At 55.9% G+C, this 21,205-nt stretch overlaps 2 protein-coding genes and 3 non-coding genes across 12 annotated transcripts in view; 3 read left to right on the top strand and 2 right to left on the bottom strand.

Moving 5' to 3' along the window:
* The window catches only part of LOC142821611 (uncharacterized), a 201,383-nt gene that overhangs the window by 46,147 nt on the left and 134,031 nt on the right, over positions 1–21,205 (bottom strand). The gene's annotated exons all lie outside the window — the stretch shown is intronic.
* On the top strand, positions 2,663–2,767 carry TRNAR-UCU (transfer RNA arginine (anticodon UCU)). The gene is made up of 2 exons: positions 2,663–2,699; positions 2,732–2,767. It is a non-coding gene; the product is annotated as a tRNA-Arg (tRNA).
* TRNAT-AGU (transfer RNA threonine (anticodon AGU)) lies at positions 4,582–4,655 on the bottom strand. Its single transcript has one exon. It is a non-coding gene; the product is annotated as a tRNA-Thr (tRNA).
* Positions 6,726–6,808, top strand: TRNAI-UAU (transfer RNA isoleucine (anticodon UAU)). Its single transcript has one exon. It is a non-coding gene; the product is annotated as a tRNA-Ile (tRNA).
* LOC102458690 (uncharacterized) overlaps positions 14,977–21,205 on the top strand; it is a 73,111-nt gene continuing 66,882 nt past the window's right edge. The window contains exons 1-5 of one of the 5 annotated variants that reach the window (XM_075913078.1): positions 14,977–15,586; positions 16,959–17,054; positions 19,156–19,386; positions 19,693–19,715; positions 20,408–20,523. In XM_075913078.1, coding sequence (XP_075769193.1) covers positions 15,326–15,586; positions 16,959–17,054; positions 19,156–19,386; positions 19,693–19,715; positions 20,408–20,523 — 727 coding nt within the window. In that variant the 5' untranslated portion in view covers positions 14,977–15,325. The remainder of the gene's footprint in view (positions 15,587–16,958; positions 17,055–19,155; positions 19,387–19,692; positions 19,716–20,407; positions 20,524–21,205) is intronic. The other 4 variants (XM_075913081.1, XM_075913082.1, XM_075913080.1 and 1 more) reach the window with 4 other exon arrangements.

Here is a 21,205-nt window from a genome sequence, read left to right as displayed (position 1 = left end):
AGGCTGGACTTTGCCTGCCTGACTTTTAGCCAGGAAAATACTCCCTGTGGGGTAAATGCAAAACCCCTGCACTGCGGAAACCAGCCCATCGCCTTATGGAAGAGGGAAGATGCCCCTTGGAGCACTTAGCCCCTGGGTGGCTCTGCCTGTGAAAAACAGGAAGGTGCAAACATCTATCACTGGAGAATGTGGGTATCGATCCCACTGCCTCTCCCATGCAAAGCAAGCGCTCCACCACTTGAGCTAATTCCCCTGCCTATGTGCAGCTTTCCTGTCCCATCCAACTTGTTCCAGAGCCCGCAACATCCCTTCTGATAAACCCTCATACAAAACTCAGCAAATATCCAGAGAAGTTGCAGTTCCCTTTACAAGACTCTGCACAGCTCAGTTCCAATCAGCCGGTCTTCCCTAGAGCCGGGAACATCGACCGCGGCAGCATCGCTCTTACGCCCAGTGTAGACACGGCCTTAGAGTGTCACAAACCAGCCCCAGACACATTCCTGGCTAGGACCAGTCACAGTCTGGGCTCAGTGAGGGTCCGTCCTGCCTGAGACGTGTGTGACACAAAAGCCTCCTGTTCCCTGCCCAGTTCCCAACACTGGCTGCAGACCCAGCGATATTTGGTGCCTTGGCTGCTGTCCCTGCTGGCAGGGAGCTGTCCCGCACCCGCAGTTCATCCACCTCCCGGAAAGGCGGCAGCTCTGTGAGGGGGAGAAGCCGGGGCATTTCCCTGCATGTGTAAAAACCATCACTGCCGGCCCAGGCTGGGTCAGTGCGCTGGCATCCCTCATGTCTGGAGCATCCGCCAGGGAAAAACTGAAACCGCATCATGAGATAAGGGGCCAGGGTCCCCCCCAGCAGGAGCTATAGGGAATGGGCTACCTCTACTTCTCCATAGCAGGAAATACTGGACCAGGGGTCCCTCCACCTCCCCAGGAGGAGCTGTGGCACCAGCGGACCCTCCACCCCCCAGTAGGAACCAATGGGGGCTCACACACAAACAGAGGCACAAACCCTCAATATCGGTGCCCAGGGCAAAACTTGCTCTGCTCCTGGACCAGGAACAGCGACTAGCAGTGAGGCCCCTCCCTGGCAGCACCGTGTCAGACGGTTTCTTCTCGGCCTGGTGCCTCCTGAATGCTGGGAGGAGCTGCCTGGTCCGAGGGGCTGCAGTTCCCTGGAGAGAGGGGCTGGCTACACCTACCCTGCAGACTTCTTGCTCAAGAACTGTTTTGTGCAAAAGGTCTTGCACAACAGTGTGTCCACACTCCCATGTGCTGTTGCACAAGAGAAGTGCTTTTCTGTAAGAGAGCCCATGGCAGTGTGGACGTTCTCCTGTGCAGGAAAGCTCCGATGGCCATTTTAGCCATAGGGCTTTCTTGAGCAAGAAACCCCTGTTGGCTTTCCACACTGCCTCCTTGTGGATGAGTTATTGGGGAAGAGGGCTTATTCTGCGTGGGGAGAGGAATAACTCTTGTGCAAGAAGCCCTGTTTTCTGATGCTGTACTATACATTTACATGTGCAAGAACGTGCCTGCAGTGTAGACGCTGTGCAAGTTTTTGCGCAAGAACATCTGCTCCTGCACAAAAAGCCGGCAGTGTAGACGTAGCCCTGAACTGTAGACATAGTCTGAGAGAGACAAGGAAAGGAAGTGGCCAGAGCCTCCCCCCAGCAGGCTGGTCCTCAACAGGACGGGCACGTCTACACAGCACCCTCACCTCGAAGTGAGCTGTGCAATGTGAGCGGCTGCCCAGGGCCCTCAGGGGAAGGTCTGTGGGGAGTTTCCAAGGCAACAACAACATTTCATAATCTACACTCCTGTGACTGTGATTTATTCCTCCACTAACAAGTGTCTCTGAAGGGATGAGAAATGCAGGGCCCAGGTGCAGGGAGCCGGGTCACATTCTCCTGCCTGAGTCTCAGTCCCGGCTGAAGCCTGGCTACAGAGAGAAGAGGCCAATGCAAACAGCCCCATGGCAGCGAGGGAGTCAGTACGTGGGTGGGTGAGGCAGGGAGCTGGGGGCAGAGCTGGGCTCTAACTCACTAGGGGTGTGTCCCATAGCTCAAGATAAGTGATGCAATTGTGTAGCTTATTTCAAGTCAATTTTGAAATAGCTTATTTTGTAATTTGGCGCTGGCTGCACAGCACTTAGTTCCAAATAAATCGCTGTTCCGAAATGCCCCTCACTCCTCGCACCATGAGGTTTGCAGGGACGTCGGAATAGCGAGCCCGTTATGGTTTGAAACAAGGGGCTTGCTCTTAAGATGCGTCAGTGTGATATGAGCACCACGTCCTAAACCTCCGAGCTAGCCGGCCCACGGGTGTCAGTTCCACAAGTGGCCCTTTCAGAAAGGAGCCTCAGGCCGCCACAGAGACCTTGTGGGGTCTAGAAGAAGATGGATGGAGCAGGGGATGTGTTCCCATGCAGGGGAGTTAGCTCAAATGGGAAACCCCTTACTTTGTGTGCAAAAAGTAGTGGGATTGATGCCCATGTTCTTCAACTGCAGCTTTGTCCTGGTTCCTAGTTTTCACTGCTGGGGGCTCAGTGATCCTCCTACCTGCTCTCCCAAATGAGACAGACCTGGCTCCCCTTTCTTTTCCCCCAGCAATTGCCAAGCTGCAAAGCAGAGAGTGGAGATATCTACAGCAACAGTCCATCTGGCTCTGTGGTGCAATGGAAAGCATGTTGGACTTCTAAGCTGTAATGGTTAATGTGAGCCCAGCTAGACATTCAAAGGCTGTGGGTTCAAGTCCCACCAGAGTCACTTTAGCTGCTTCCTCATTTCCAGGATGCAGCTTTTACAGACCAGTCAGTCCTTAGGCTGACACTGGGGTGGGCTGGCATCCAGGCAATTCCCAGCAGACCCCATTAAGGGTGGAGGGAAGGGCTAGGACTTGGGGGTCGGGATGGGGGTTGTTCTGATGTAAGCAGGGGAATGGTCCCGCTCTTGTGGGGAACTTTCCTGGCTTCTATACACCCCGGTGAAATGAACCAGCGAAAGGATCTGAGTCCCCGCTCCCACTTCCTTTACCCCACGGCTCCCTGATCCTGAGGGCTCCCCCTCCACTCTCCTGAGTAGCAGAGCCCTTGAAACCCCAACAAGGCTGGGCCCAGGTTTCCTGGGGCTTAATCCCTGACCTTGTAGTCACTAGGGGAAGGAGTTAGGGTGTCCCCACTCCGAGGTGCTCTCTTTACACTGCAGGCCTTCTTGGCCCAGTGACCACTTCATAAGGTTCAAAGCAAATACAATTTATTAAACATCAACTGATGAAAGAGAATAGAATAAGAAACAATGAGAATGGTTAAATGGGAACACCCAGCCCTGCTCTGTAGCACAGGGACATCAACACAGCAGTCTGCAGAGTGTAAGGACAGTTCACAGTCTCTTCCTTAGAAGCCCTGGATGTGCTGCAAGGGGCTGCAGGCTGGACACGCTTGCACAGGCAGTGACCACACAGCCTCAGTCTCTAAGTGGCCAGACCCCTCTCCCAGTCCAGAGCCTTTCCCCACACTTTGCAGGTCCCAGTAGCTCACCACATCCAGCTGCAGGCTGTGCTGCTTGGCCAGTTCCAGCTCCCTGTGTTGTTTCTCTGTTCCTTTTGGCTTTCTGAGCACTGCCAGTCTGCTGCTCAACACCAGGGTCTGCACTGCTTGGCCTGTCTGTTTCTGGTTCTGGTTCTGTCGCTGCAGGACTTCTTCTTGTCCTCCTCTTTCAGATCTCTGTCTTTGCCGGACCTCTTCTGCACACAGCTCGCTCTGCTCTTTCAGCTCCCTGTTTGCTCAGAGAGAGAGCCAGAACAATCCCCACTTACAACCTGTCAGTCAGGCTGAGCTGGAGTGTTGGCTGCTTTCCATTGTCTCTGGGGTCTGTCAGTCTCATGAACCCTTCCCCTTCTGAAGCTGGTAAACCAAAAAACTCCCACAGAGTTTTAGTAAGGGGTAACAGTCCCCTTACACTGAGAGGCTTCAGGTGCCAATAGACCCTCCATGTCTCCTACCAGTGCTGTGCAACACACAGGCTCGGCGCTTTGCTGGAAAAAAGCACCAGTCTAGGCGTGGATCTTTCGGAAAATAAAACCTTTTCCAAAAGATCCCTTAATCCTTATTTTAAGGGTTTATTTTCTGAAATATCCGGCAAAGCTCCAAGCTGGAAAAAAGCGGAAGCCATTTTTATGCAAATGAAGCGAGGGGTATTTAAATCCCCGTATCATTAGCAATTGCAATGTGTCTAATTTGCATCCCTTTTATGGAAAAGGGATGCAGTCTAGACACAGCCTTAGTGTAGATGTAGCCTCTGTGAGTTACCAGCAGTGGGGCCGTTATTGTCGGCATCTAACTAATTGCACCATGAGGCCATGTCTTCACTCAGGTGGAGATCACTGCTGCAATCCATTTTCCAGAGCTTGATTTAGCAAGTCTAGCTAAGCCTCACTAAATCAAACCCCTAGGGCACCTCCTGCTCTTTGCTAATATCCTACTCCCACTGTGAGGGCACCGCCAAGCTCAACTGAAGGTAAAAACAACTCCAGCTACATGTTGAAGAATGGTGGGAAGAAAAGACCCATTGATCTGGGAACAAGGCACCACTGGGAGTTGAACCCAGGATCCCCTGCTTACTAGGCAGGTGCTTTAGCCAATTAAGCCATGATGCCCTTCTTGTAAGCAGCCTTAAAACTGTTCTACTTTATGGTTCCAGACACCCCCTTCCCATTCCAAAGTGCAGCCGTTCCCCATTCCCCTCCAGCTCTTGCCATGACTCAAGGTCTGCGCAGCCCAAGACATTTGACTGGCAGCTGGAACCCAAAACCTTTTTGTCAATTGTAGCACCAGGCCCCAAAGGGACAGACCCAAGGCAGCTGCCTGGTCCTAAGGCCGGGCCTGCAGCCATGGGGAGGGAGAAGAATCTCTCCTTTCAGCTGGAGTTGAATCAGCCACCTAAGGACACTTGCCGAGCACCCGCTACAGGCCTCTGCTCTGCCAGCTGAGCTATGGAAGGTGCCTGGGGCAGGCTGCTTTGCCCAGGTGGCCCTTGGCTGAGTGCCAGGGCAAGAGCCCCCCGAAGGGGACGGCCTCCCAGGGGAGGGGCAGAGGAACCCAGCAGCACAGGGGTGTCACAGGCGCTTCACCCGCAGAAGGACCCTTGAGTGATCCAGGCAGAAACGCCGCGTCTCGCTCCCTGCAGCTCCCCTTGCTGCCCTGGCAGGCGCTGCCCCTTCTCCCACCGGCCTGGGCCTGGCCTCCCTCCCCCGCCCAGCACCACAGAAAGCCCCTTGGCGTGAGCCTGGGCAAGCCAGAGGCCTCAGGCCTGTCCCCTCTGAGGGGCTTGTGCCTCGGCCTCCTCTGCCCTTGGTGCCGGCTCTCCCGCCTGCCCCTGAGCGCTGCTGGCCAAAGGAGGCAGCAAGGCAGGAGAGGGGGGAGGAGCAAGTCCCGCTGAGGCCGACAGCTCGGGCTCAAGCCTCCAGCCCCAGCACAAAACCTTCAGCCGGGCCCGTGTGGCTCCCTCCTGCCCCCGCACACGCTCACAGGGGGAAACGTGCCCCATGTTCCATCCCCGCGCCAGGCCTGGGCGATGGGCTCAGCCCTCGAGCAGCCCACAGGGCCTGTGAGGGACGGACTGAGAGCAGGGCCCCACTGACACCCCCCGTCCTGCCCCACTGGCCTGCATGCGGCGCTGGCATGGGACATGCAGGAATGGCAGCCGGGGAGAAAGCAGCTTGGACTGACGGGCGAGTCTCACTTGCTGACCAGACTCCCAGGCCCTGGGCTCTGGGGCCAGCCCCCCTGTGGGTCAGAGCCCCCCAGCCACAATGCTACTCCAGGGGGCCTGGTTCCAGGGCCTCCTAATCCCAGGGCCTGGGGAGCTGGAGGCCTTTGCCCTGGAGTCTCAGAGCTCCCCCAGTGTCGGTTGCCAGGAGGGGGAAAGCTTCTTCTCAGGAACCTCTCCCAGGGCAGTGCCCCCAGCCCAGTCCCTGCCCATTGCGGGGGCAGGTAAGAGAGACCCCCCCCTTCTCCAGAGAGCAGCCGCCCCGGGGCTGTAGGAGGAGAATCTGGCCCAGGGCTGTTCCCAGCAGAGGGGGTTTGATCCCAGCCTGGGTCCAGGGAAACTGCTCCCAGCACGTGCGAGGTTGGGGGAGCGAGCAGATCAGTGTTTGCAGATATCTACACTTATTTGCATAATGTGTATGCAGATATGCAGGGCTCGGCACTTAGGGCAATCTGCCCGTGGTGAGTAGACTTTAGCCCAGTGTGGTGCTCAGTGCAGTCTGCGCATGCGCAGTGTGCGATTCTGCGCGGCTGGTGAGCGGGGTTCGCAGCCCCTTGGCAAGCCCTGCAGACATGGAACTGTAATGCTACTGGTCTGGCAAAAGTTTGTGAATGGGTTTGACTGTCCATGCTGTAAAAACAAAGGCTGGAAATATTGGCTTGATCCATGGGGGGCTGGCCCAATGCAAGGTGGGGAAAATACTGGGTGAAAGTCTGTGTGTGTGTGGGGGGGATTTTTCCCACCAGGACTTTGTCCCTCGGAATCCCTGCTGACATTGGGTTTTGTCTTGTTTGGTTTCCCTTTTCCCTGCTTCCCTCCTCACTGGCACGGAGGGGGCGGCTCTCTCAGCCTCTCAGTGGGAAGCCCTGGCACAGAGTTGGGATGGGCAGATGCTCTGAGAGGGAGTCCCTGGGCTGTTTGGAGAGAGAACTTTCACCCTTCTGCATTTCACCCTTCCACCAGGATAGCCGAGCAGTTAAGGTGTTGGACTTATGATCCAATAGATGTGTGTCTGCGTGGGTTCAAACTCCACTCCTGGTAACTCCCTGATTTGGAGAAACATTGATGCAGGTGCTTTGTCCTGCTGTGAGGAAGGGGACTGGACTTTAGCTCTGAAGGTCCCTTTGGCTATGTTTGCAGTGGCAGCTTCTTGTGCAAGAAACATCCACACTGCCATGTGTGAGCTGTGCTTTTGAGCAAGAGCATCCATGGCAGTATGGATACTCTCTTGTGCAAGAAACCCCTGTCCTGTGTCCACACTGCCCTCTTATGCAAGCGCTCTTGTGCAAAAGGACTTACACCTGGTAGAAAAGAGCAGAGCTGTTGTGCAAGAAACCCTCTCTTACCACGCTTTCCAGTAAACCTTCTTGTGCAATAACCCGTCAGTGTAGACACAGCCCACCAGTGTGGACACAGCCTTCCAGTTCTAGTCCCAGTTCTGATTGGCTGAGCAGGGGCCAGTCACAGGGAGGAGACTCAGGACTTTGTTGTTCTCCTTAAGCCCAGCAAATGAGCCAGAAGCAGTCGTCTGCTCGGGGAATTGTTCTGCTTCTTGCCAGTGGTTGTCTCTGAGCAGCTCCTGAGTCTCTCTGTGTCCCGGTGCTTCTAATCCACTGGCTGAGCCATCCCTAGGCTGGGCTGTGGGGCTGTAGCTCCTTTGAGACACTTTATTCTGATCCGTCAGGGTGTGAAACTCCAGATTAAGGGGGAGTTTCAGCATCAGGCTTCTGGTTCCTGTTCTTCAATCCCCAACCCACTCAGCCACCCACCCCCAGCCTCCGCCAGCACAGCCTGCCCCATCTCCTCCCCACAGGGGCCTCTGTCCCAGGGGGAATGGGGAACCCCTGCCCCTGGCACCCACCCACCCTGCTGCTGCTCCCACCAGAGCAGAGGATTCACCCAGCACAAGTAAGTGCCTCTGTTCCCCCTGACCCTGGCTGCTGGGTTCCCTCCTGTTTAGCTGCATGGCCTCAGGTAAGGTCACATGAGACGGCTCATAAAACCCCCTCAGCACGGAGCCCTGGGCAGCCACCCTGCTCGCTCAGGTCTCAGGCTGGCAGGGCCTGCAGGGATACTGGGTTTGAATGACAAGGTGCTGAAGCAGCTATTAAAAGGCTTCTTCCTTGGCAGGGGCATTGTGCTTGTGGATTGGCTGTTTTTTGGATGACTGGTGCTTGCACATGCTGCTGGGCTTTAGAAAATCAGAAGGATGCAAGTCGTGAGCAACCCAGCGCCTCTGGAAATGGGAGTGGAGTAAAAAGTACAATATTGTCTAAAAAACCCAACTTGATTAAAAGTCAAAGTGTGACAAAAATAAATAACTTGAGTAAAGTAAAAATACCCAAAAAAGGTCTTGAGTAGCATAATCAAGTATTTCTACTTAGTGGCTATGTCTACACTGGCCCCTTTTCCGGAAGGGGCATGTTAATTTCAGCCATCGTAGTAGGGAAATGCATGGGGGATTTAAATATCCCCCGCGGCATTTAAATAAAAATGTCCGCCACTTTTTTCCGGCTTTTAGAAAAGCCAGAAAAGAGCGTCTACACTGGCCCCGATCCTCCGGAAAAAGCGCCCTTTTCCGGAGGATCTTATTCCTACTTTGAAGTACTACGATGGCTGAAATTAACATGCCCCTTCTGGAAAAGGGGCCAATGTAGACGAGCCCGCTATGTCTACACCTCACTGTTCTTCTGAAGAAAGCTACGCAAATTGCAAACCCCAATTTGTGTAGCTTGTTCTGCTGCTTTTTTCAGAAGAGGCTTTTCCAACATTTGGCCTGTCTACACTGGGCCAAATGTCAGAAAAAAAACACTTTTTTTTTGGAACATCTCTTCATAAAATTCAGAAGAGCAGATGTGTTCTCTGGACTAAAGCGTTGTCTCTGAAGTGTAGACAGAGCCCTGATGTAGCGTCTTCAGCGTAGACAGAGGGGTGACATATGATACACAATTTGGGCTACAGAAGTTGTCATTTTGAGCTTATTTTGAAAACCCTTTGGTGTCTACACAGCACGAAATATCGAAATAACCTGCTATTTGGAAATGTCCCTTCCTCCTCATGGAATGAGGTTTACCAGGACATTGGAATAGGGAGCCCACTGGATTTCACAATAAGGGGGCACTGTTAACACGCAGGATAGATATTACAGGTACCGCCATACCCCAAAATAGCCCTGCAGGGTTGAGGTCACCTTACTGGCCCACCGGGGGGGGGGGGGAGGATGGAGGGGTGACCCTCCTCACATCCCCAGCATTTCCCCCCTGCAGGGATGGACTTTTGGGGGCAGGCCCAGACTCACCGGCCTGTCACCAACCTGCTGTCACACTGCAGGGTGGAGCAGCCCCCAGGGGTAGGGTTGAGCCATGGGGTGCTGGGTGAGGGGCAGGGGCTGCAGGAGCTGACAGTTTGCCTGAGACACCATCCCAGGCATTTCTCTAACAGGAGCAGAAGTGGCTTGAGGGGGGGGCGGGGAGATTATCTCAGGCTTTATGGAGCTTGTTCCCCTGGTGACGGGTGTGGCCAAAACACAGGCCTCCCTGCAAGCAGGATATGAACCTGCACAGGGAAACCCTATTGGAGTGTTAGCCCAATGCCTGAACCACGCAGCCCTTACAGCTGCTAGCTCAGCAGTGCCCCAGGGCGAGAGAAACTGGTAACTAATCCCAGTGCCCAGGCCTAACAGTACCTGCCACACAGCAGACCTGGCTCCCCGAGCACAGGGGAAGTTGGGGGGCTCATTGCTGGGCCGTGGGGTGAAGCATCAAACCAGCCCCCTCCTGTGGGGCTGTGAGTGTTGCTGTCCCTGCTGTACAGACAGGACCATGGGGACAAGGAGAGATTCACTGAACAGGCCAAGGTCACTCAGCGAGTTACAGCCCAGCTCCGCCCCCAGCTCCCTGCCCCACCCACCAACGTGCTGACTCCCTCGCTGCCAGGGGGCTGTTTGCATTGGCCTCTTCTCTCGGTAGCCAGGGCTCAGCCAGGACTGAGACTGGCACATTCCAGCCAGGGGCTGCCCAGGAGCAACAGCCTGGCAGCTCCAGGGGCGTGTCCAGGGGTGGGCCGGGCTGCAGTGAGATCAGCGGCCAGGCCTCCACCAGCCCGGAGTGACTGGGACGCAGAGAGATGGCCCTGAACAGACCAGCGACCAGAGTGACCAGGTGCCCTGTTTGGAACCAGGGCCTGCTGTGCGCAGGGAGAGGGGGTGGGGAGGAGAACAGGCTCCCCCCCCCCCCGCCTCCCCTACCCAGCTCTCCACACTGGGGGAGGAGCAGGAGGTGGGATGGGGCAGCAGGTGGGAATGGGAGGGATGCAGTGAGGGGGTGGAGAAGGAGGTGAGTTGAGGAGGGATGCAGTAGGTAGGATGGTGCAGGAGGTGGGAATGGGAGGGACGCAGTGAGGGGGTGGGGTGCTGTGAGTAAGGTGGGTGCAGTGGGGGTGGGAAGGGGATGAGCCTTCTGAACACTCACATTTTCTATTTCAGGGCTTGGCAAACTTTTAGCTCCAAGGGCCACGCTGGGACCAGAAATTGGGGGGGGGGGGGGGGCGGGTAGGGAAGGCTGGGAGAGGCTCTGCCTCCTCTCCCCAAGCCAGACATGGCCTGCTCCATCCCCCATCCCTCCCCCACTCCAGGCCCCCCATCCACACCCAATCTGCTCCCCACACCTGAGCAGCTCCCCTGCGCTGGACCCCATGACTGCACCATGCAGAGCAGCAGGGTTGGCTGTGGGGCAGCCAGGCTCTAGGGGAACTGGGTATGAGGGGAGGGGGGCAGGAGGGGAGGAGTCACGGGTGCCTCCCTGGAGAGCCGGGTCAGTGGTCAGCCCTGCTCCCCTCACTGCCCAGGAGAGGTTCCTGCCCTGCCCTGGCCCAGCTAATGGGACCGCACCTGTGGGCAGGGGATGGGGAGCACATGCCCCCCCCCCCCCAGCTGCCCCAATGCTAAGAGCTGAACATGCCAGCTCAGAGGCTTCCCTGCGGGTGAGGGGGAAATCTCGCTCCCCTGGGGTACAGAGCCCCCAGAAGGGTCCGAGGCCGGAGGTCAAATCAGTGAGGCAGGAGAGAAACCTAGAAGAGAAAACTTTATGATGCATGCATGCAGGCTGTCACTTCCAAGAGTGAAAGCAGCCCTGAGATACAGGTTTTTGGATCCTTTATACAGAATGCTTAGACAGTTCAGTTGTAGATTGTTCTTCTTTAACATATCAAAGTCTCAGCAGAAGCACTCTGAGACTTCTGTTCACCCCAGGAGTGCTAGAAGTGTTTTACAAAACAAAGGCACATGAGAATGTGGAGTGGAGAAGTCTACAAGGCAAACTGTGACAAAGATAAGGGTTTACATGACAAATTGTGACAGACCAGGAGTATCCATGAACTTGAGATAGGCATTGTAAGGGTCTTGATTAGAGCTAATTTGATTTCTCTCTGTTACAGGGAGAGAGGCCTGGAAAACTGTTTAACCCTTACAGCAGTTTTCTTTTAGAGAGTTTTGATTTCCTGCACAGTCCCCCCTTTAGACACAATTGGAGTTATTTGATTTTTCTCCCACACTGGTTGCACAGGGACTGGCAGGGAGCCAGTGGAGCCACAAACCAGACATTCAACAGCCTGGCGCCTCCAGGAGCCTGTTGGGCCAAGGGGTTTGAGTCCTAAACTGGACTCCTGCCTCCCTCCCCACCCCTCAGAACTCCTACCCTCCAGCTAGGGAGCCCCTGCCTCAGTTCCCCCACCTGGCAGAGACAGGAGGGATGCGGACCCCACATCCCAGGGGCTAACCAGGGGGCTGAAAGCTCTCACGTGGGCCCCACCCTCTCCTCTGCCCACTCTGGGTGTGTGAGGCCCCAGCCTGGCTCCCTGGCCCAGGGGGCAGCGAGGGTGCCTGGGCCGCCTGGCCCCAGGAGAGGGGTTCCTAGGCCGAGCTCAGCACCTGCCTGTAGCGGGGAATTAGGCACCAAGCTCCATGACAGCTGGGGCTCCCATTGGCTGGCTCCGGCGGCTCCCTGCTCGCACGCTGGCGTGTGTGGGGCCCATTATGAGGAGGCGTCTCTCCCCTTTCCCTGCCCAGGGAGCCCACGGGCCCAGCTCAGGCTGGGTGGGTCCCGGCACGTCCTGTGACTGGGCAGGCGCTGGTCAATGAGGTGCCTGGCGATCGGTCCCAGCCCCTCAGGGCCGGTGAATGTGGCCCCCAGGCCTTTCCTCCCAGCTGCGCACGGGGGTTTATTTCCCTTCTGCAGCCTCTGGGGAGCCCGGCGCCAGCGCGACTCTGGCGCAGACACAGCGAGGGGAAGGCGGGCGGGGACATGACTGAAATAAGAGCAGTGGGCAGGGGGCTCAGGCGTGGGACCAGCGCAGACACTTTGTGCTGCGGGGGCGTCAGTGGGTGTAGCCCTGGCAATGGGGCAGGTTGGTATGAGGAGCAAGGGGAGATTTTCTGCCCAAGAGCCTGTGTTGGGAAGGGATTCCTCAGCCTTTCCAGTGCTGTGACACGGCTCCCCGTGATGGTCAGTGTGCGGTATGTGTCACACGGCCATTCACCACAGACATGCAGGGCCTGTGTGACACTGCCCGGCCCAGTGCCAGCTCCTGTCCAGGCCCTAGATCTCCCCGAGCACTGGCACAAGCTGGGTCGGCAGCCAGCTGGCTCCCTGGGGTATCCGTGCGGTTAAAACAGCCATTGGACTGGCAGAGATGAGGCAGAGGCTGGACTCTGGGAAATGCAGGAGTGGGGTGGTGGCTGCCGGTGCTGCTGCCCTGGGACTGGCTGTGCCTGTGGTGCTGGGGGAGGGTTCGGTGTTTCTCAGGGTTTGGACGAGGGTTTGTTGTGACACCGGGAGCAGCCCAAGGCCAGGAGAGGGGCAGAGCCAAGTGTGAGACCCTGGTGTGTCCAGGGGACGGGGGAGGGGGCATCTCCTGCCTGGCACAGGGAGCTCCAGACACCAGACAAGCCACCCTGGAGCATAAGACTCTGTTGGCTGCTCCCCTCCTCCACCTGCCCTTGAAGAGGAGCCGGCCCCAAACCCTCTTATCAGTGTGAGCTCTGGGGGAGGGAAGGACGAGCCAGGGCAGGAAGAACTTTCTCCCAGGCTTAGACACTGGGGGTGAGCCAGGGAGGGAGGAGGATGGGGTGGGAGGAGGGTTGGGCACAAACTGAGGAATGTGCAGTTCCCTGGCGCAGGCTGGTGCTACAGGACACAGCGAGGCGCCTCTGTTCCCTTGGGCCAGGCAGGAGAGCACCGTGTGGGTGTCCGGCTGCTGCGTTCACTGTGAGTAACTCTCCTTCCCTTCCCTGGGCCAGTAAATCATTCATGACGGTGCCATAGGACTGGCTGCAGGCGCTGGGTTTGCTTTCAGCCGGGAGGTGCCAGTGACTTGGGGCAAACGCTCCTTTGGGACGGGCAGAAACCAGAGTGTTGGGGGGCTTGGGGAGGGAGCCGGTGTCTGTCACTCAGGGTGTCCTGTGGGAGTGGGGTGGCAGGGTTCCCTCAAATTTGTTTCCATGTGTGGGATAAATGGTGTTGTGTGCACCAAGACAGGCGCAGATGTGCACCACCCATAGAAACACAGGCTGCCTGCTGTGGGGGCTCTGCTAATCAGCTGGGCATCATCTGAATCTCTCCTGAGTGGCTGCCCAAGTGCTCAGCTTACAGGGAACACTGGTGGGGGGCCCATGAGCAGCCCCAGCCCATGACCCCACCCGCACCCAGGGGAGAGGGAGAGTCTGAGGCTCCCCCCAACTGCCCCTGTGGTTCTTACCCCATTCACGTCACAGTAAGAGCTCTCTGGGCAGTGAGGGATCCATGGACCCTCCATCTGCCCTGGGCAGAGGCTGCTACAGTCGGTCCATTAGCCAGGGGCAGGTTTTGAGGCCCCCCCTTCCAGGGGGATGGTCCTGTGATGGCCCCAGCTGCATTGGTACCCAAGGGCTTCTCCTCTCTGGGCAGGGCTCCAGCTTCTGGCCAGGGTGGGGGGCAGAGCCCAGGGGGAATGGGGAGGGGCAGGGGCATCGGGGGTGAAAGAGGCCAGGCCAGACCTGTCCACATTCAACAGTGGGAGGGGCCCTTGGCCTCCTGTTCTGGGGCCCCCGAGGGGGATGGGCAAAGGCAGAGGTGGCTCCTTGTGACAGGCATATCCCGTATCCATGGGAACATTGCACCCCTGCCCTAGGGGCTGGTGACGGGGGAGGGGGGGGGCAGCAGCACATGGGGCTGGGAATGGGAAGGTCCCAGCCACCAGGACCCCCCAGCCCTGGAGGAAAAGCTGGAGAGAGGCAGGAGGGAACTGACAGACCCCTCCCCTATTCCAGCCTGTGTCCCTGGGCCAGTGGGAGGGGGAGGGGCCGCACTGGGGTGGGAATGTCCCGGTCCCTATCGCACTGCCCAGGGGCTGCGGGGCCGGGAACAGGAGAAGCAGCAAAGGGGGGGGGGGGGGGGCAGGAGTGATCCCAGCAGCAACGGGCGCGACAGAGAATCACCGGGGGGGGGGGGGGGGGGGGGGGAGTCAATCCGACTCCACAAGAACCCAGGGGAGCTGGAGCCATCGCCCGCAGCCCCATGGCCCGCGGGGGGAGGGTTGGGGGGGAACCGGGGAACCGGGGTATGAAGGGGCGGGGCTAGGGGAGCCCCGGGGCAGGGCTGTGGACTTTGGGGTCCTGGGGGGGGGAATAATTCTGAGTGGGGGGGAGCAGCGAAGCCCCCGCCCGCATCTCGGCTCCTCCGCGCGGGTAACGGGGGGGGGGGCGGGGAGCGGGCGCTGCAGAGTGACTCGCCCCCCCCCGCCCTTCAAACCCGCATTTTGCAGACACGCCCCGTTTCTAAGGAGCCTCGTGTGCTCGCTGCAGCCCCGCCCCGCCCCCCTGCTGCTGCGGCGCGTCCGGCAATTGCCCCCCCCCCGGCGGAATCAGCCTCTGGCCGGGAGCCCCCGCTCGACACTGGCACGTGGCCAAGAAGCGCCCGGTCTGCCCTAAGCCTTCTGCGCATGCGCGGTCTCCTCGGGCCCGTCCGTTCCGTGAGGCCGGGGCCGGGTTTTCGTGCTTCCCCGCCCTGCTCAGGCCCCGCCCACCCACTGGGGCCCGCAGCAGGGAGTCCCCGCGATGCTTCTGGGGAGCGGAGCGCGGGGGAGGGGAGGGGTCTAGCTGAGGGGCCCGGCTTGCCTGTGGAGCGGCAGCTGCTGGGTGCGCCTGTTCCCGGGGGCGGGGGCTGCAGCTCGGCTTGTGGGAGCTGGGGAAGGGGCACAGCTGGGCTGGGGGCTGGTGCGGGCCGGGGGCGCACACAGGGGCTGTGAGGGGGCTGCAGAGTGCGGGGCCGGGATTTGAACACAGGGTGGGGAGGGGCCCTGGCGTGAATGGCTCAGAGACTTGATTCTGTCTGGGGCGGGTGGCTGAGGGGCCCAATGGAGGCCCTGGCGGGGACAGGGGGTGAGCAAAGCTTTGGGGGGGTTGGTTTTTCATTTGACTTTTTTATCATCAGTGTTGGTGCCTCACGGACACACGCTCTGGACCTGCCCCTACATTGATAAGCTCGGGAAACTGAACTCTCCCTGATCTCCAGCCCAGAGGCAGCCATGGCTGCAGAGAGCCCCGTGGAAAGTGTCCGGGAGGAAGCGCCGCGTCCCGTCTGTCTGGAGGATTTCACAGCCCCTGTCACTCTGGAGTGTGGGCACAATTCCTGCCAGGCCCCCCTCAGCCCTCAGGGCAGAGACACTGAGCAGCAGGGACCCCTCCAGTCTAACAGGGGGCTGGCAAACATGATCGAACTAGCCAAGCGGCTGAGTTTCCAGGCTTCCACGGTGCTGCCCATAAAGGAAGGTGCCCAGGAGTACAAGGTACAGAGTTGCTGTCCAGTGTGATGGGAAATAAGGTTGGGTTTTAATTACAAGCTAATTTCACCGACTGTTCCCTGGCACAGGTGTGACACGGCTCTGTAAAGCCTTCATGGTACAAGAAAAATGAAATGTTCTGGCTGGGTGGCAACTTATATCAAGTCTTTACAGAGACCCAATGTGAGAAACAATTCTCTGAGACTCTGAATCGTGAGACCCAGCCTCTGGTGACTGGAAGGGTTTTTGTACGAGGGAAGATGTTAACAATCAGAGAGGTTTAGATCACAGGAGCTGCTGGTCAGTCTGTGGGAGTGAGCTGCCTTGGGACTGGAGAAGAGGCATTTACAAGCAGTTACTGATTGGATGAGAAGCAGCAGTAAACATTTGTCATTTGCCTTGTAGACCTGCAGTGGCATCTGGGCCCTGCACAACACCCATCAAGTGACAATCCCTGCCCTGAGCAGGTCACAGTCTCCTTAGACAAACAGTAGGAAGGGAAAGTGGAGCAGCAAGTTGCTCATGATCACCAAGCCCATCACTGACAGAGTTTAGCCCAAACACTGGTCTCTCCAGGCTCAGTCCATGGCTACACTAACCACCAGGCTACACTTCCTCTGCCTCTCAGCATCAGTGAATAGTGATGAAGTGTGACCCTTAGAAGGGAAAGATGCCTGGCTAGAGGCCGCATGCCCAGCAGGGAGAGGAGGTTTCTCACTGGGATGCTGAACTCCTGAGCTGCTCCATGAGGGTTTAAACTGGGATGCTGCAGCCAGTGCTAGAGGAGATCACTGGGCTGGACAGCAGGGCTCCAGGCAGTGCAGGTCCATGCCAGGCACCACTGGGATTTGGCTGGGTTGTAGCAAGAGTTCAATCCGATTAACTGATGAGATAACACTTATCGCTGTCAGTTACCAGATAAACTCCCCACCGTCCCTGGCAGCTAACGTTAGTCTGCAGCTGCTGAGAGTCCCCGTTGGCTGGCAGCCCTTGAGGCCATCCCTGGCAGACCTCACGAGAGATCCCCGACCGCAGGAGAGCCCATGTCTGCTACTGGCCCTGACTGACAGCAGGTTAAAAAGACTGTAACTGATTAAATTGTAATCGGTTACATGATTGATATTTTAACCCTTTTTTCCTCCCTAATGCCCACTTGTGTCATTCTTTACAAAGGTGCCGCCACCAATCTGTCCCCCACCCTCACAAGCATCCTTCTGCATCTGCTGTCTCTTTTTCAATGGACAAAGCCACGTCCAGGGCTTGTTGCCTACCAGACAGGAACTGAGCTCCACAAAACTGGGTCTGTGCTGCTTAAAGGCAGACAAATGGGCTCCCAAAATCTCATGGGGTTTGCCCTGGTGCTTATTTCTGTTTTCAGGAAAAATTGGAGGCCCACTTGAAGAGTCTGAGGGAAGAGAGAGAAAAGCTGCTGGGATGGAAAGTGACAACAGACGGGAAAAGCCAGGAGTATCTGGTAGGTGCCTGTGGCTATGGACCGGCAGGGACTGGAAGTGGGAGGGCTGTGTTAAGAAGCCAACACCTGTGTGGCCCTAGAATCAGAGAGGTGGAAGAGACCTCAGAAGATCATCAAGTTCAGCCTCCCTCCCAAGGCAGGACCAATGCCAAGTAAATCAAGTAAGCCAGGGCTTTGTCAAGCCAACACTTAAAAACCTCTAGGGATGGAGATTCCACCTCCTCCCTAGGGAACTCATTCCAGTGCTTCACCACCCTCCTAGTGAAATAGTTTTTCCTAATATCCAACCTAGATCTTCCCCACTGTAACTATAGATCATTGCTCCTGGTTCTGTCATCCGTCACTTCTGAGAACAGCCTTTCTCCATCCTCTTTGCAACCTCCCTTCAGGAAGTTGAAGGCTGCTCTCAAATCCCCCCTGACTCTTCTGCAGACTAAACAAACCCAAATCCCTCAGCCTCACCTCATAGGTCATGTGCTCCAGTCCCCTCATTTTGGTTGCCCTCTCCAATGCGTCCACATTCTTTCTATAGTGGAGGGCCCAGAACTGAACACAATACTCCAGATGTGGCCTCACCAGAGCCGAATAAATGGGAATAGTTACTTGTCTAGATCTGCTGGCAATGCTCCTCCTAATATAATCGAATATGCCATTAGCTTTCTTGGCTGCAAGAGCACGCTGTTGACTCATATCCAGCTTCTTAACCACTGTAATCCCCAGGTCCTTTTCTACAGAACTCATAGACTCATAGACTTTAAGGTCAGAAGGGACCATTATGATCATCTAGTCTGACTCCCTGCACAGTGCAGGCCACAAAATCTCACCCACCCTCTCCTAGAATAATCCTCTTACCTATATCTCAGATATTGAAGCCTTCAAATACTTTGAAGACCCCAAGATGCAGAGAATCCTCCAGCTGTGATCTGTGCCCCATGCTACAGAGGAAGGCGAAAAACCTCCAGGGCCTCTGCCAATCTACCCTGGAGGAAAATTCCTTCCCGACCCCAAATATGGCGATCAGCTAAACCCTGAGCATGTGGGCAAGACTCACCAGCCAGACACCCAGAAAGTTCTCTATAGTAACTCCTATCATCCCTCCATTGACCTATTTACTGCTCCTTAGCCATTCGGTCCCCAGCCTGTAACAATGTTTGGGATTCTTCTGTCCCAAGTGTAGGACTCTACACTTGTTCTTGTTGAACCTCGTCAGTTTTCTTTTGTCCCAATCTCCTAATCTGTCTAGGTCACTCTGCACCCTATCCCTGCCCTCCAGCATATCTACCTTCTCCCTAGCTTAGTGTCATCTGCAGACTTGCTGAGGGTCAATCCATCCCCCCCGATTCAGGTCATTAATAAAGATGTTGAACAAAACCGACCCTAGAACCTATCTTTGGAGCACTCTGCTAGAAACTGACTGCCAACCTGACATCGAGCCGTTGAGCACTACCCGTTGGGCTTGATAGTCTAGCCAGCTTTCTGTCTGCCTTGCAATCCGTTTATTCCATCCATACTCCCTTAACTTGCTGGCAAGAATATTGTGGAAGACTGTATCAAAAGCTTTGTTAAAGTCAAGGTATATTACCTCCACTGACTTTTCGTTTGTGAGTTTGGGCTTGTTTGTTTCTCCTGGATCATGGATTGCTGGATTAAATTGATGCGTAGACAAGCCCTGAGCTTCCATGTCAGAGGATGAGTTAATGTCCAGTTCTTGTGACTTTCCCAGAAATCCTCCCCAAGGGAATTGAATGCCCCTGTGAAAGACTATCTGCTGAGTCTACTCACTTCATTTCTTTTTCCTCCCTGGATATCTGTCAGGTTGCTGCTGAGTCCTGCCTCCTGGTGCTCTGGGTCTGGATCTCTAGTGCCCATAAATAACAGAAGATGCTGCTCATGGCAGACATGGGGCCATCCCTTTCAGAGGGATATGGGCCAAAGGAGATGCTGAGAGAGACACCTCTGCCTAATACCCACAGAATACAGTCCAATGTCATACATTTTAGGGTTTTCCAAGAAGTTGTCCTTGCTGTGCACTTATCTCCCCATGAAAGGGCCCTGGGCTCCATCCATGCCCCTGACCAGCCCTTTCCCTGTTTTCACACAGAAACAGACACAAGCCAAGAGGCAGATGATTGTGGCTGAGTTTCAGCAGCTGCGGCAGTTCCTGGAGGAACAAGAGCGACTCCTGCTGGCCCAGCTGGAGAAGCTGGACGAGGAGATTGGGAGGCTCCAGACTGACACTGTCAGGAAACTCTCTGCGCAGATTTCCCGTCTCAGCGAGCGGATCAGTGAGCTGGAGGGGACGTGTCAGAAGCCAGCGAGTGAATTCCTGCAGGTGAGACTGAGGGAGAAACATCCCAGCTCCCCATACAAGGACGAGAGTCTCCTGAATAACAAGCGCTGGGGTCCAGCCATCAGATCTGGGTGTAACTCGGCGTGTGCATTGCTGCCATGCGAGTGACTGTTGTGCTTTGCAGAGTGAAGGCACAGAGCTATTCGAGATGGCAAAGCCCCATTAGCTCATGGAATCTATGGCCCTGGGGCCAGGTCAGGGCATCTCTTCCCCATATTTGCAAAATGCCTTCCCTGTGTGTGTGTGTGTCCAGTGCAGCTGAGATTCTTTTCTGTCTCTTTTCTCTAGGACATAAGAAACAGCTTGAGCAGGTAGGTGGCTCGCACTCCTGTCACACTGCACAGCGCAGGGAAAGAGCTTGGAGCTGATGTTGGCGCCACATCTCCCCAGGGCCCTACAGCCAGATGTTGGATAGAAATATCTCTGACTCACTTAATTCTGAGGGTCTCACCCTTGCACAGCAGACTCTAGAATTCCCCATTCAGGGGCACAGTCTGACTTCAGATATTTCCTAGAGCTGTCACCTCCCTGGGGACTGGCTGCCTCAGGACTGTGGGGTTGGAATATGGGTCTGTCACTGCTGGGCACTGGGCACATTTAGACCAGGGCAGCAGGGACCCAGAGTCTGTCCTACCTGAGGGCTGTTGGGAGATGTATGGGGAAGGAGGAAGCTGGTGTCTCAGTCTGTTTCCTAGTGGGCAGATTCCTGTAGCCCTTCACCTAGGAACCTCCAGTCCCTCAGCACCTAGAGGCCAAGGAGTGAAGGATTGGCTATCGAGACTCAATTCCACTTTTGTCCCCAGCTGGTCTCTCTGGGCCAGAGGTGAAGAACAGCAATGGGGCCTTTCAGGGGAAGGTAGCACAGCCATGGGCTGTGTTGCTTCTGCTCTCAGGCTGGGGGAATTGGAGGAATTCTAACTCCAGGCCTGTTAGAGCGAGACTCACTAGCCAGATCTTATCATCTGTAAATGAAATAGAATCACATGGAATTGTTTCTGTGCAGGTGTGAGATGGGGCAGTTCCAGCTGCCAGAGGAGATTTCCCCAGAACTGGAAGAACAAGTCAGCAGTTTCTCCCAGAAAATGATTGCGCTGTCAGAGTCTCTGAGGGAATTCAAAGGTATCTAGAAGGGATAGAGTAGGAGAAAGTAATTTAAATATCAAACTATTGAATCTGGCCTCTGAAGCCAACCTTCCCCTGCCTCATTCCCCACATGGAGAATGACGGCCCCATCATGCTGCTCTCTTTGGAGACATTGAGCAAACAGACCCAACTGCTTGCAAATAGAGCCAGGGGTTTGCAAACTCTGAAGCTCCTGTTAGTGTCAAAGGGATCACAATAGGTAAAGTTAATGTCATGGCAGTGTCTTCCCCTAGCTCTAGTTTATGACAAGAGGCAGTAAGTGACTGAGAGCAACCAGGTAGGAAGGGATGAGGAGGGAAAAGTAAATCTCACTTATAGCTTATCTCTCCTGGGATGGGTGTGAGGCTGTAGGGATGTTGGCTCCATTGCTTGGAGGTGCCCAAATGAGAGAGGACACAGAATGTTTCAGATCTTTTCATATTAAACACTTGTGTGTGTCTCTGTCTGGTCTCTGATACAATTGAAATGCAGAGTTCCGAGTGGGGACATTGTTATAAATAGGAGAGCCTGGAATCTCACCTCTCTTATCTCTTCCCCCACCAAACACTCTGCCCTCTGCACTGGAGAGAGCAAGAGGAAAATCCCTGGGAGCTTTCAGACAGGGTGAGTTTAGAAGTGCAGATTATTTAAATGAGAATATTCCAGTGAAAAGATTTTC

This window comes from Pelodiscus sinensis, chromosome 31 (assembly GCF_049634645.1).
Source record: "Pelodiscus sinensis isolate JC-2024 chromosome 31, ASM4963464v1, whole genome shotgun sequence".
Classification (NCBI taxonomy): domain Eukaryota; kingdom Metazoa; phylum Chordata; order Testudines; family Trionychidae; genus Pelodiscus; species Pelodiscus sinensis.
The sequence above is the reverse complement of the archived record's forward strand: the minus strand, read 5'-3'. Positions and strand labels throughout refer to the sequence as shown.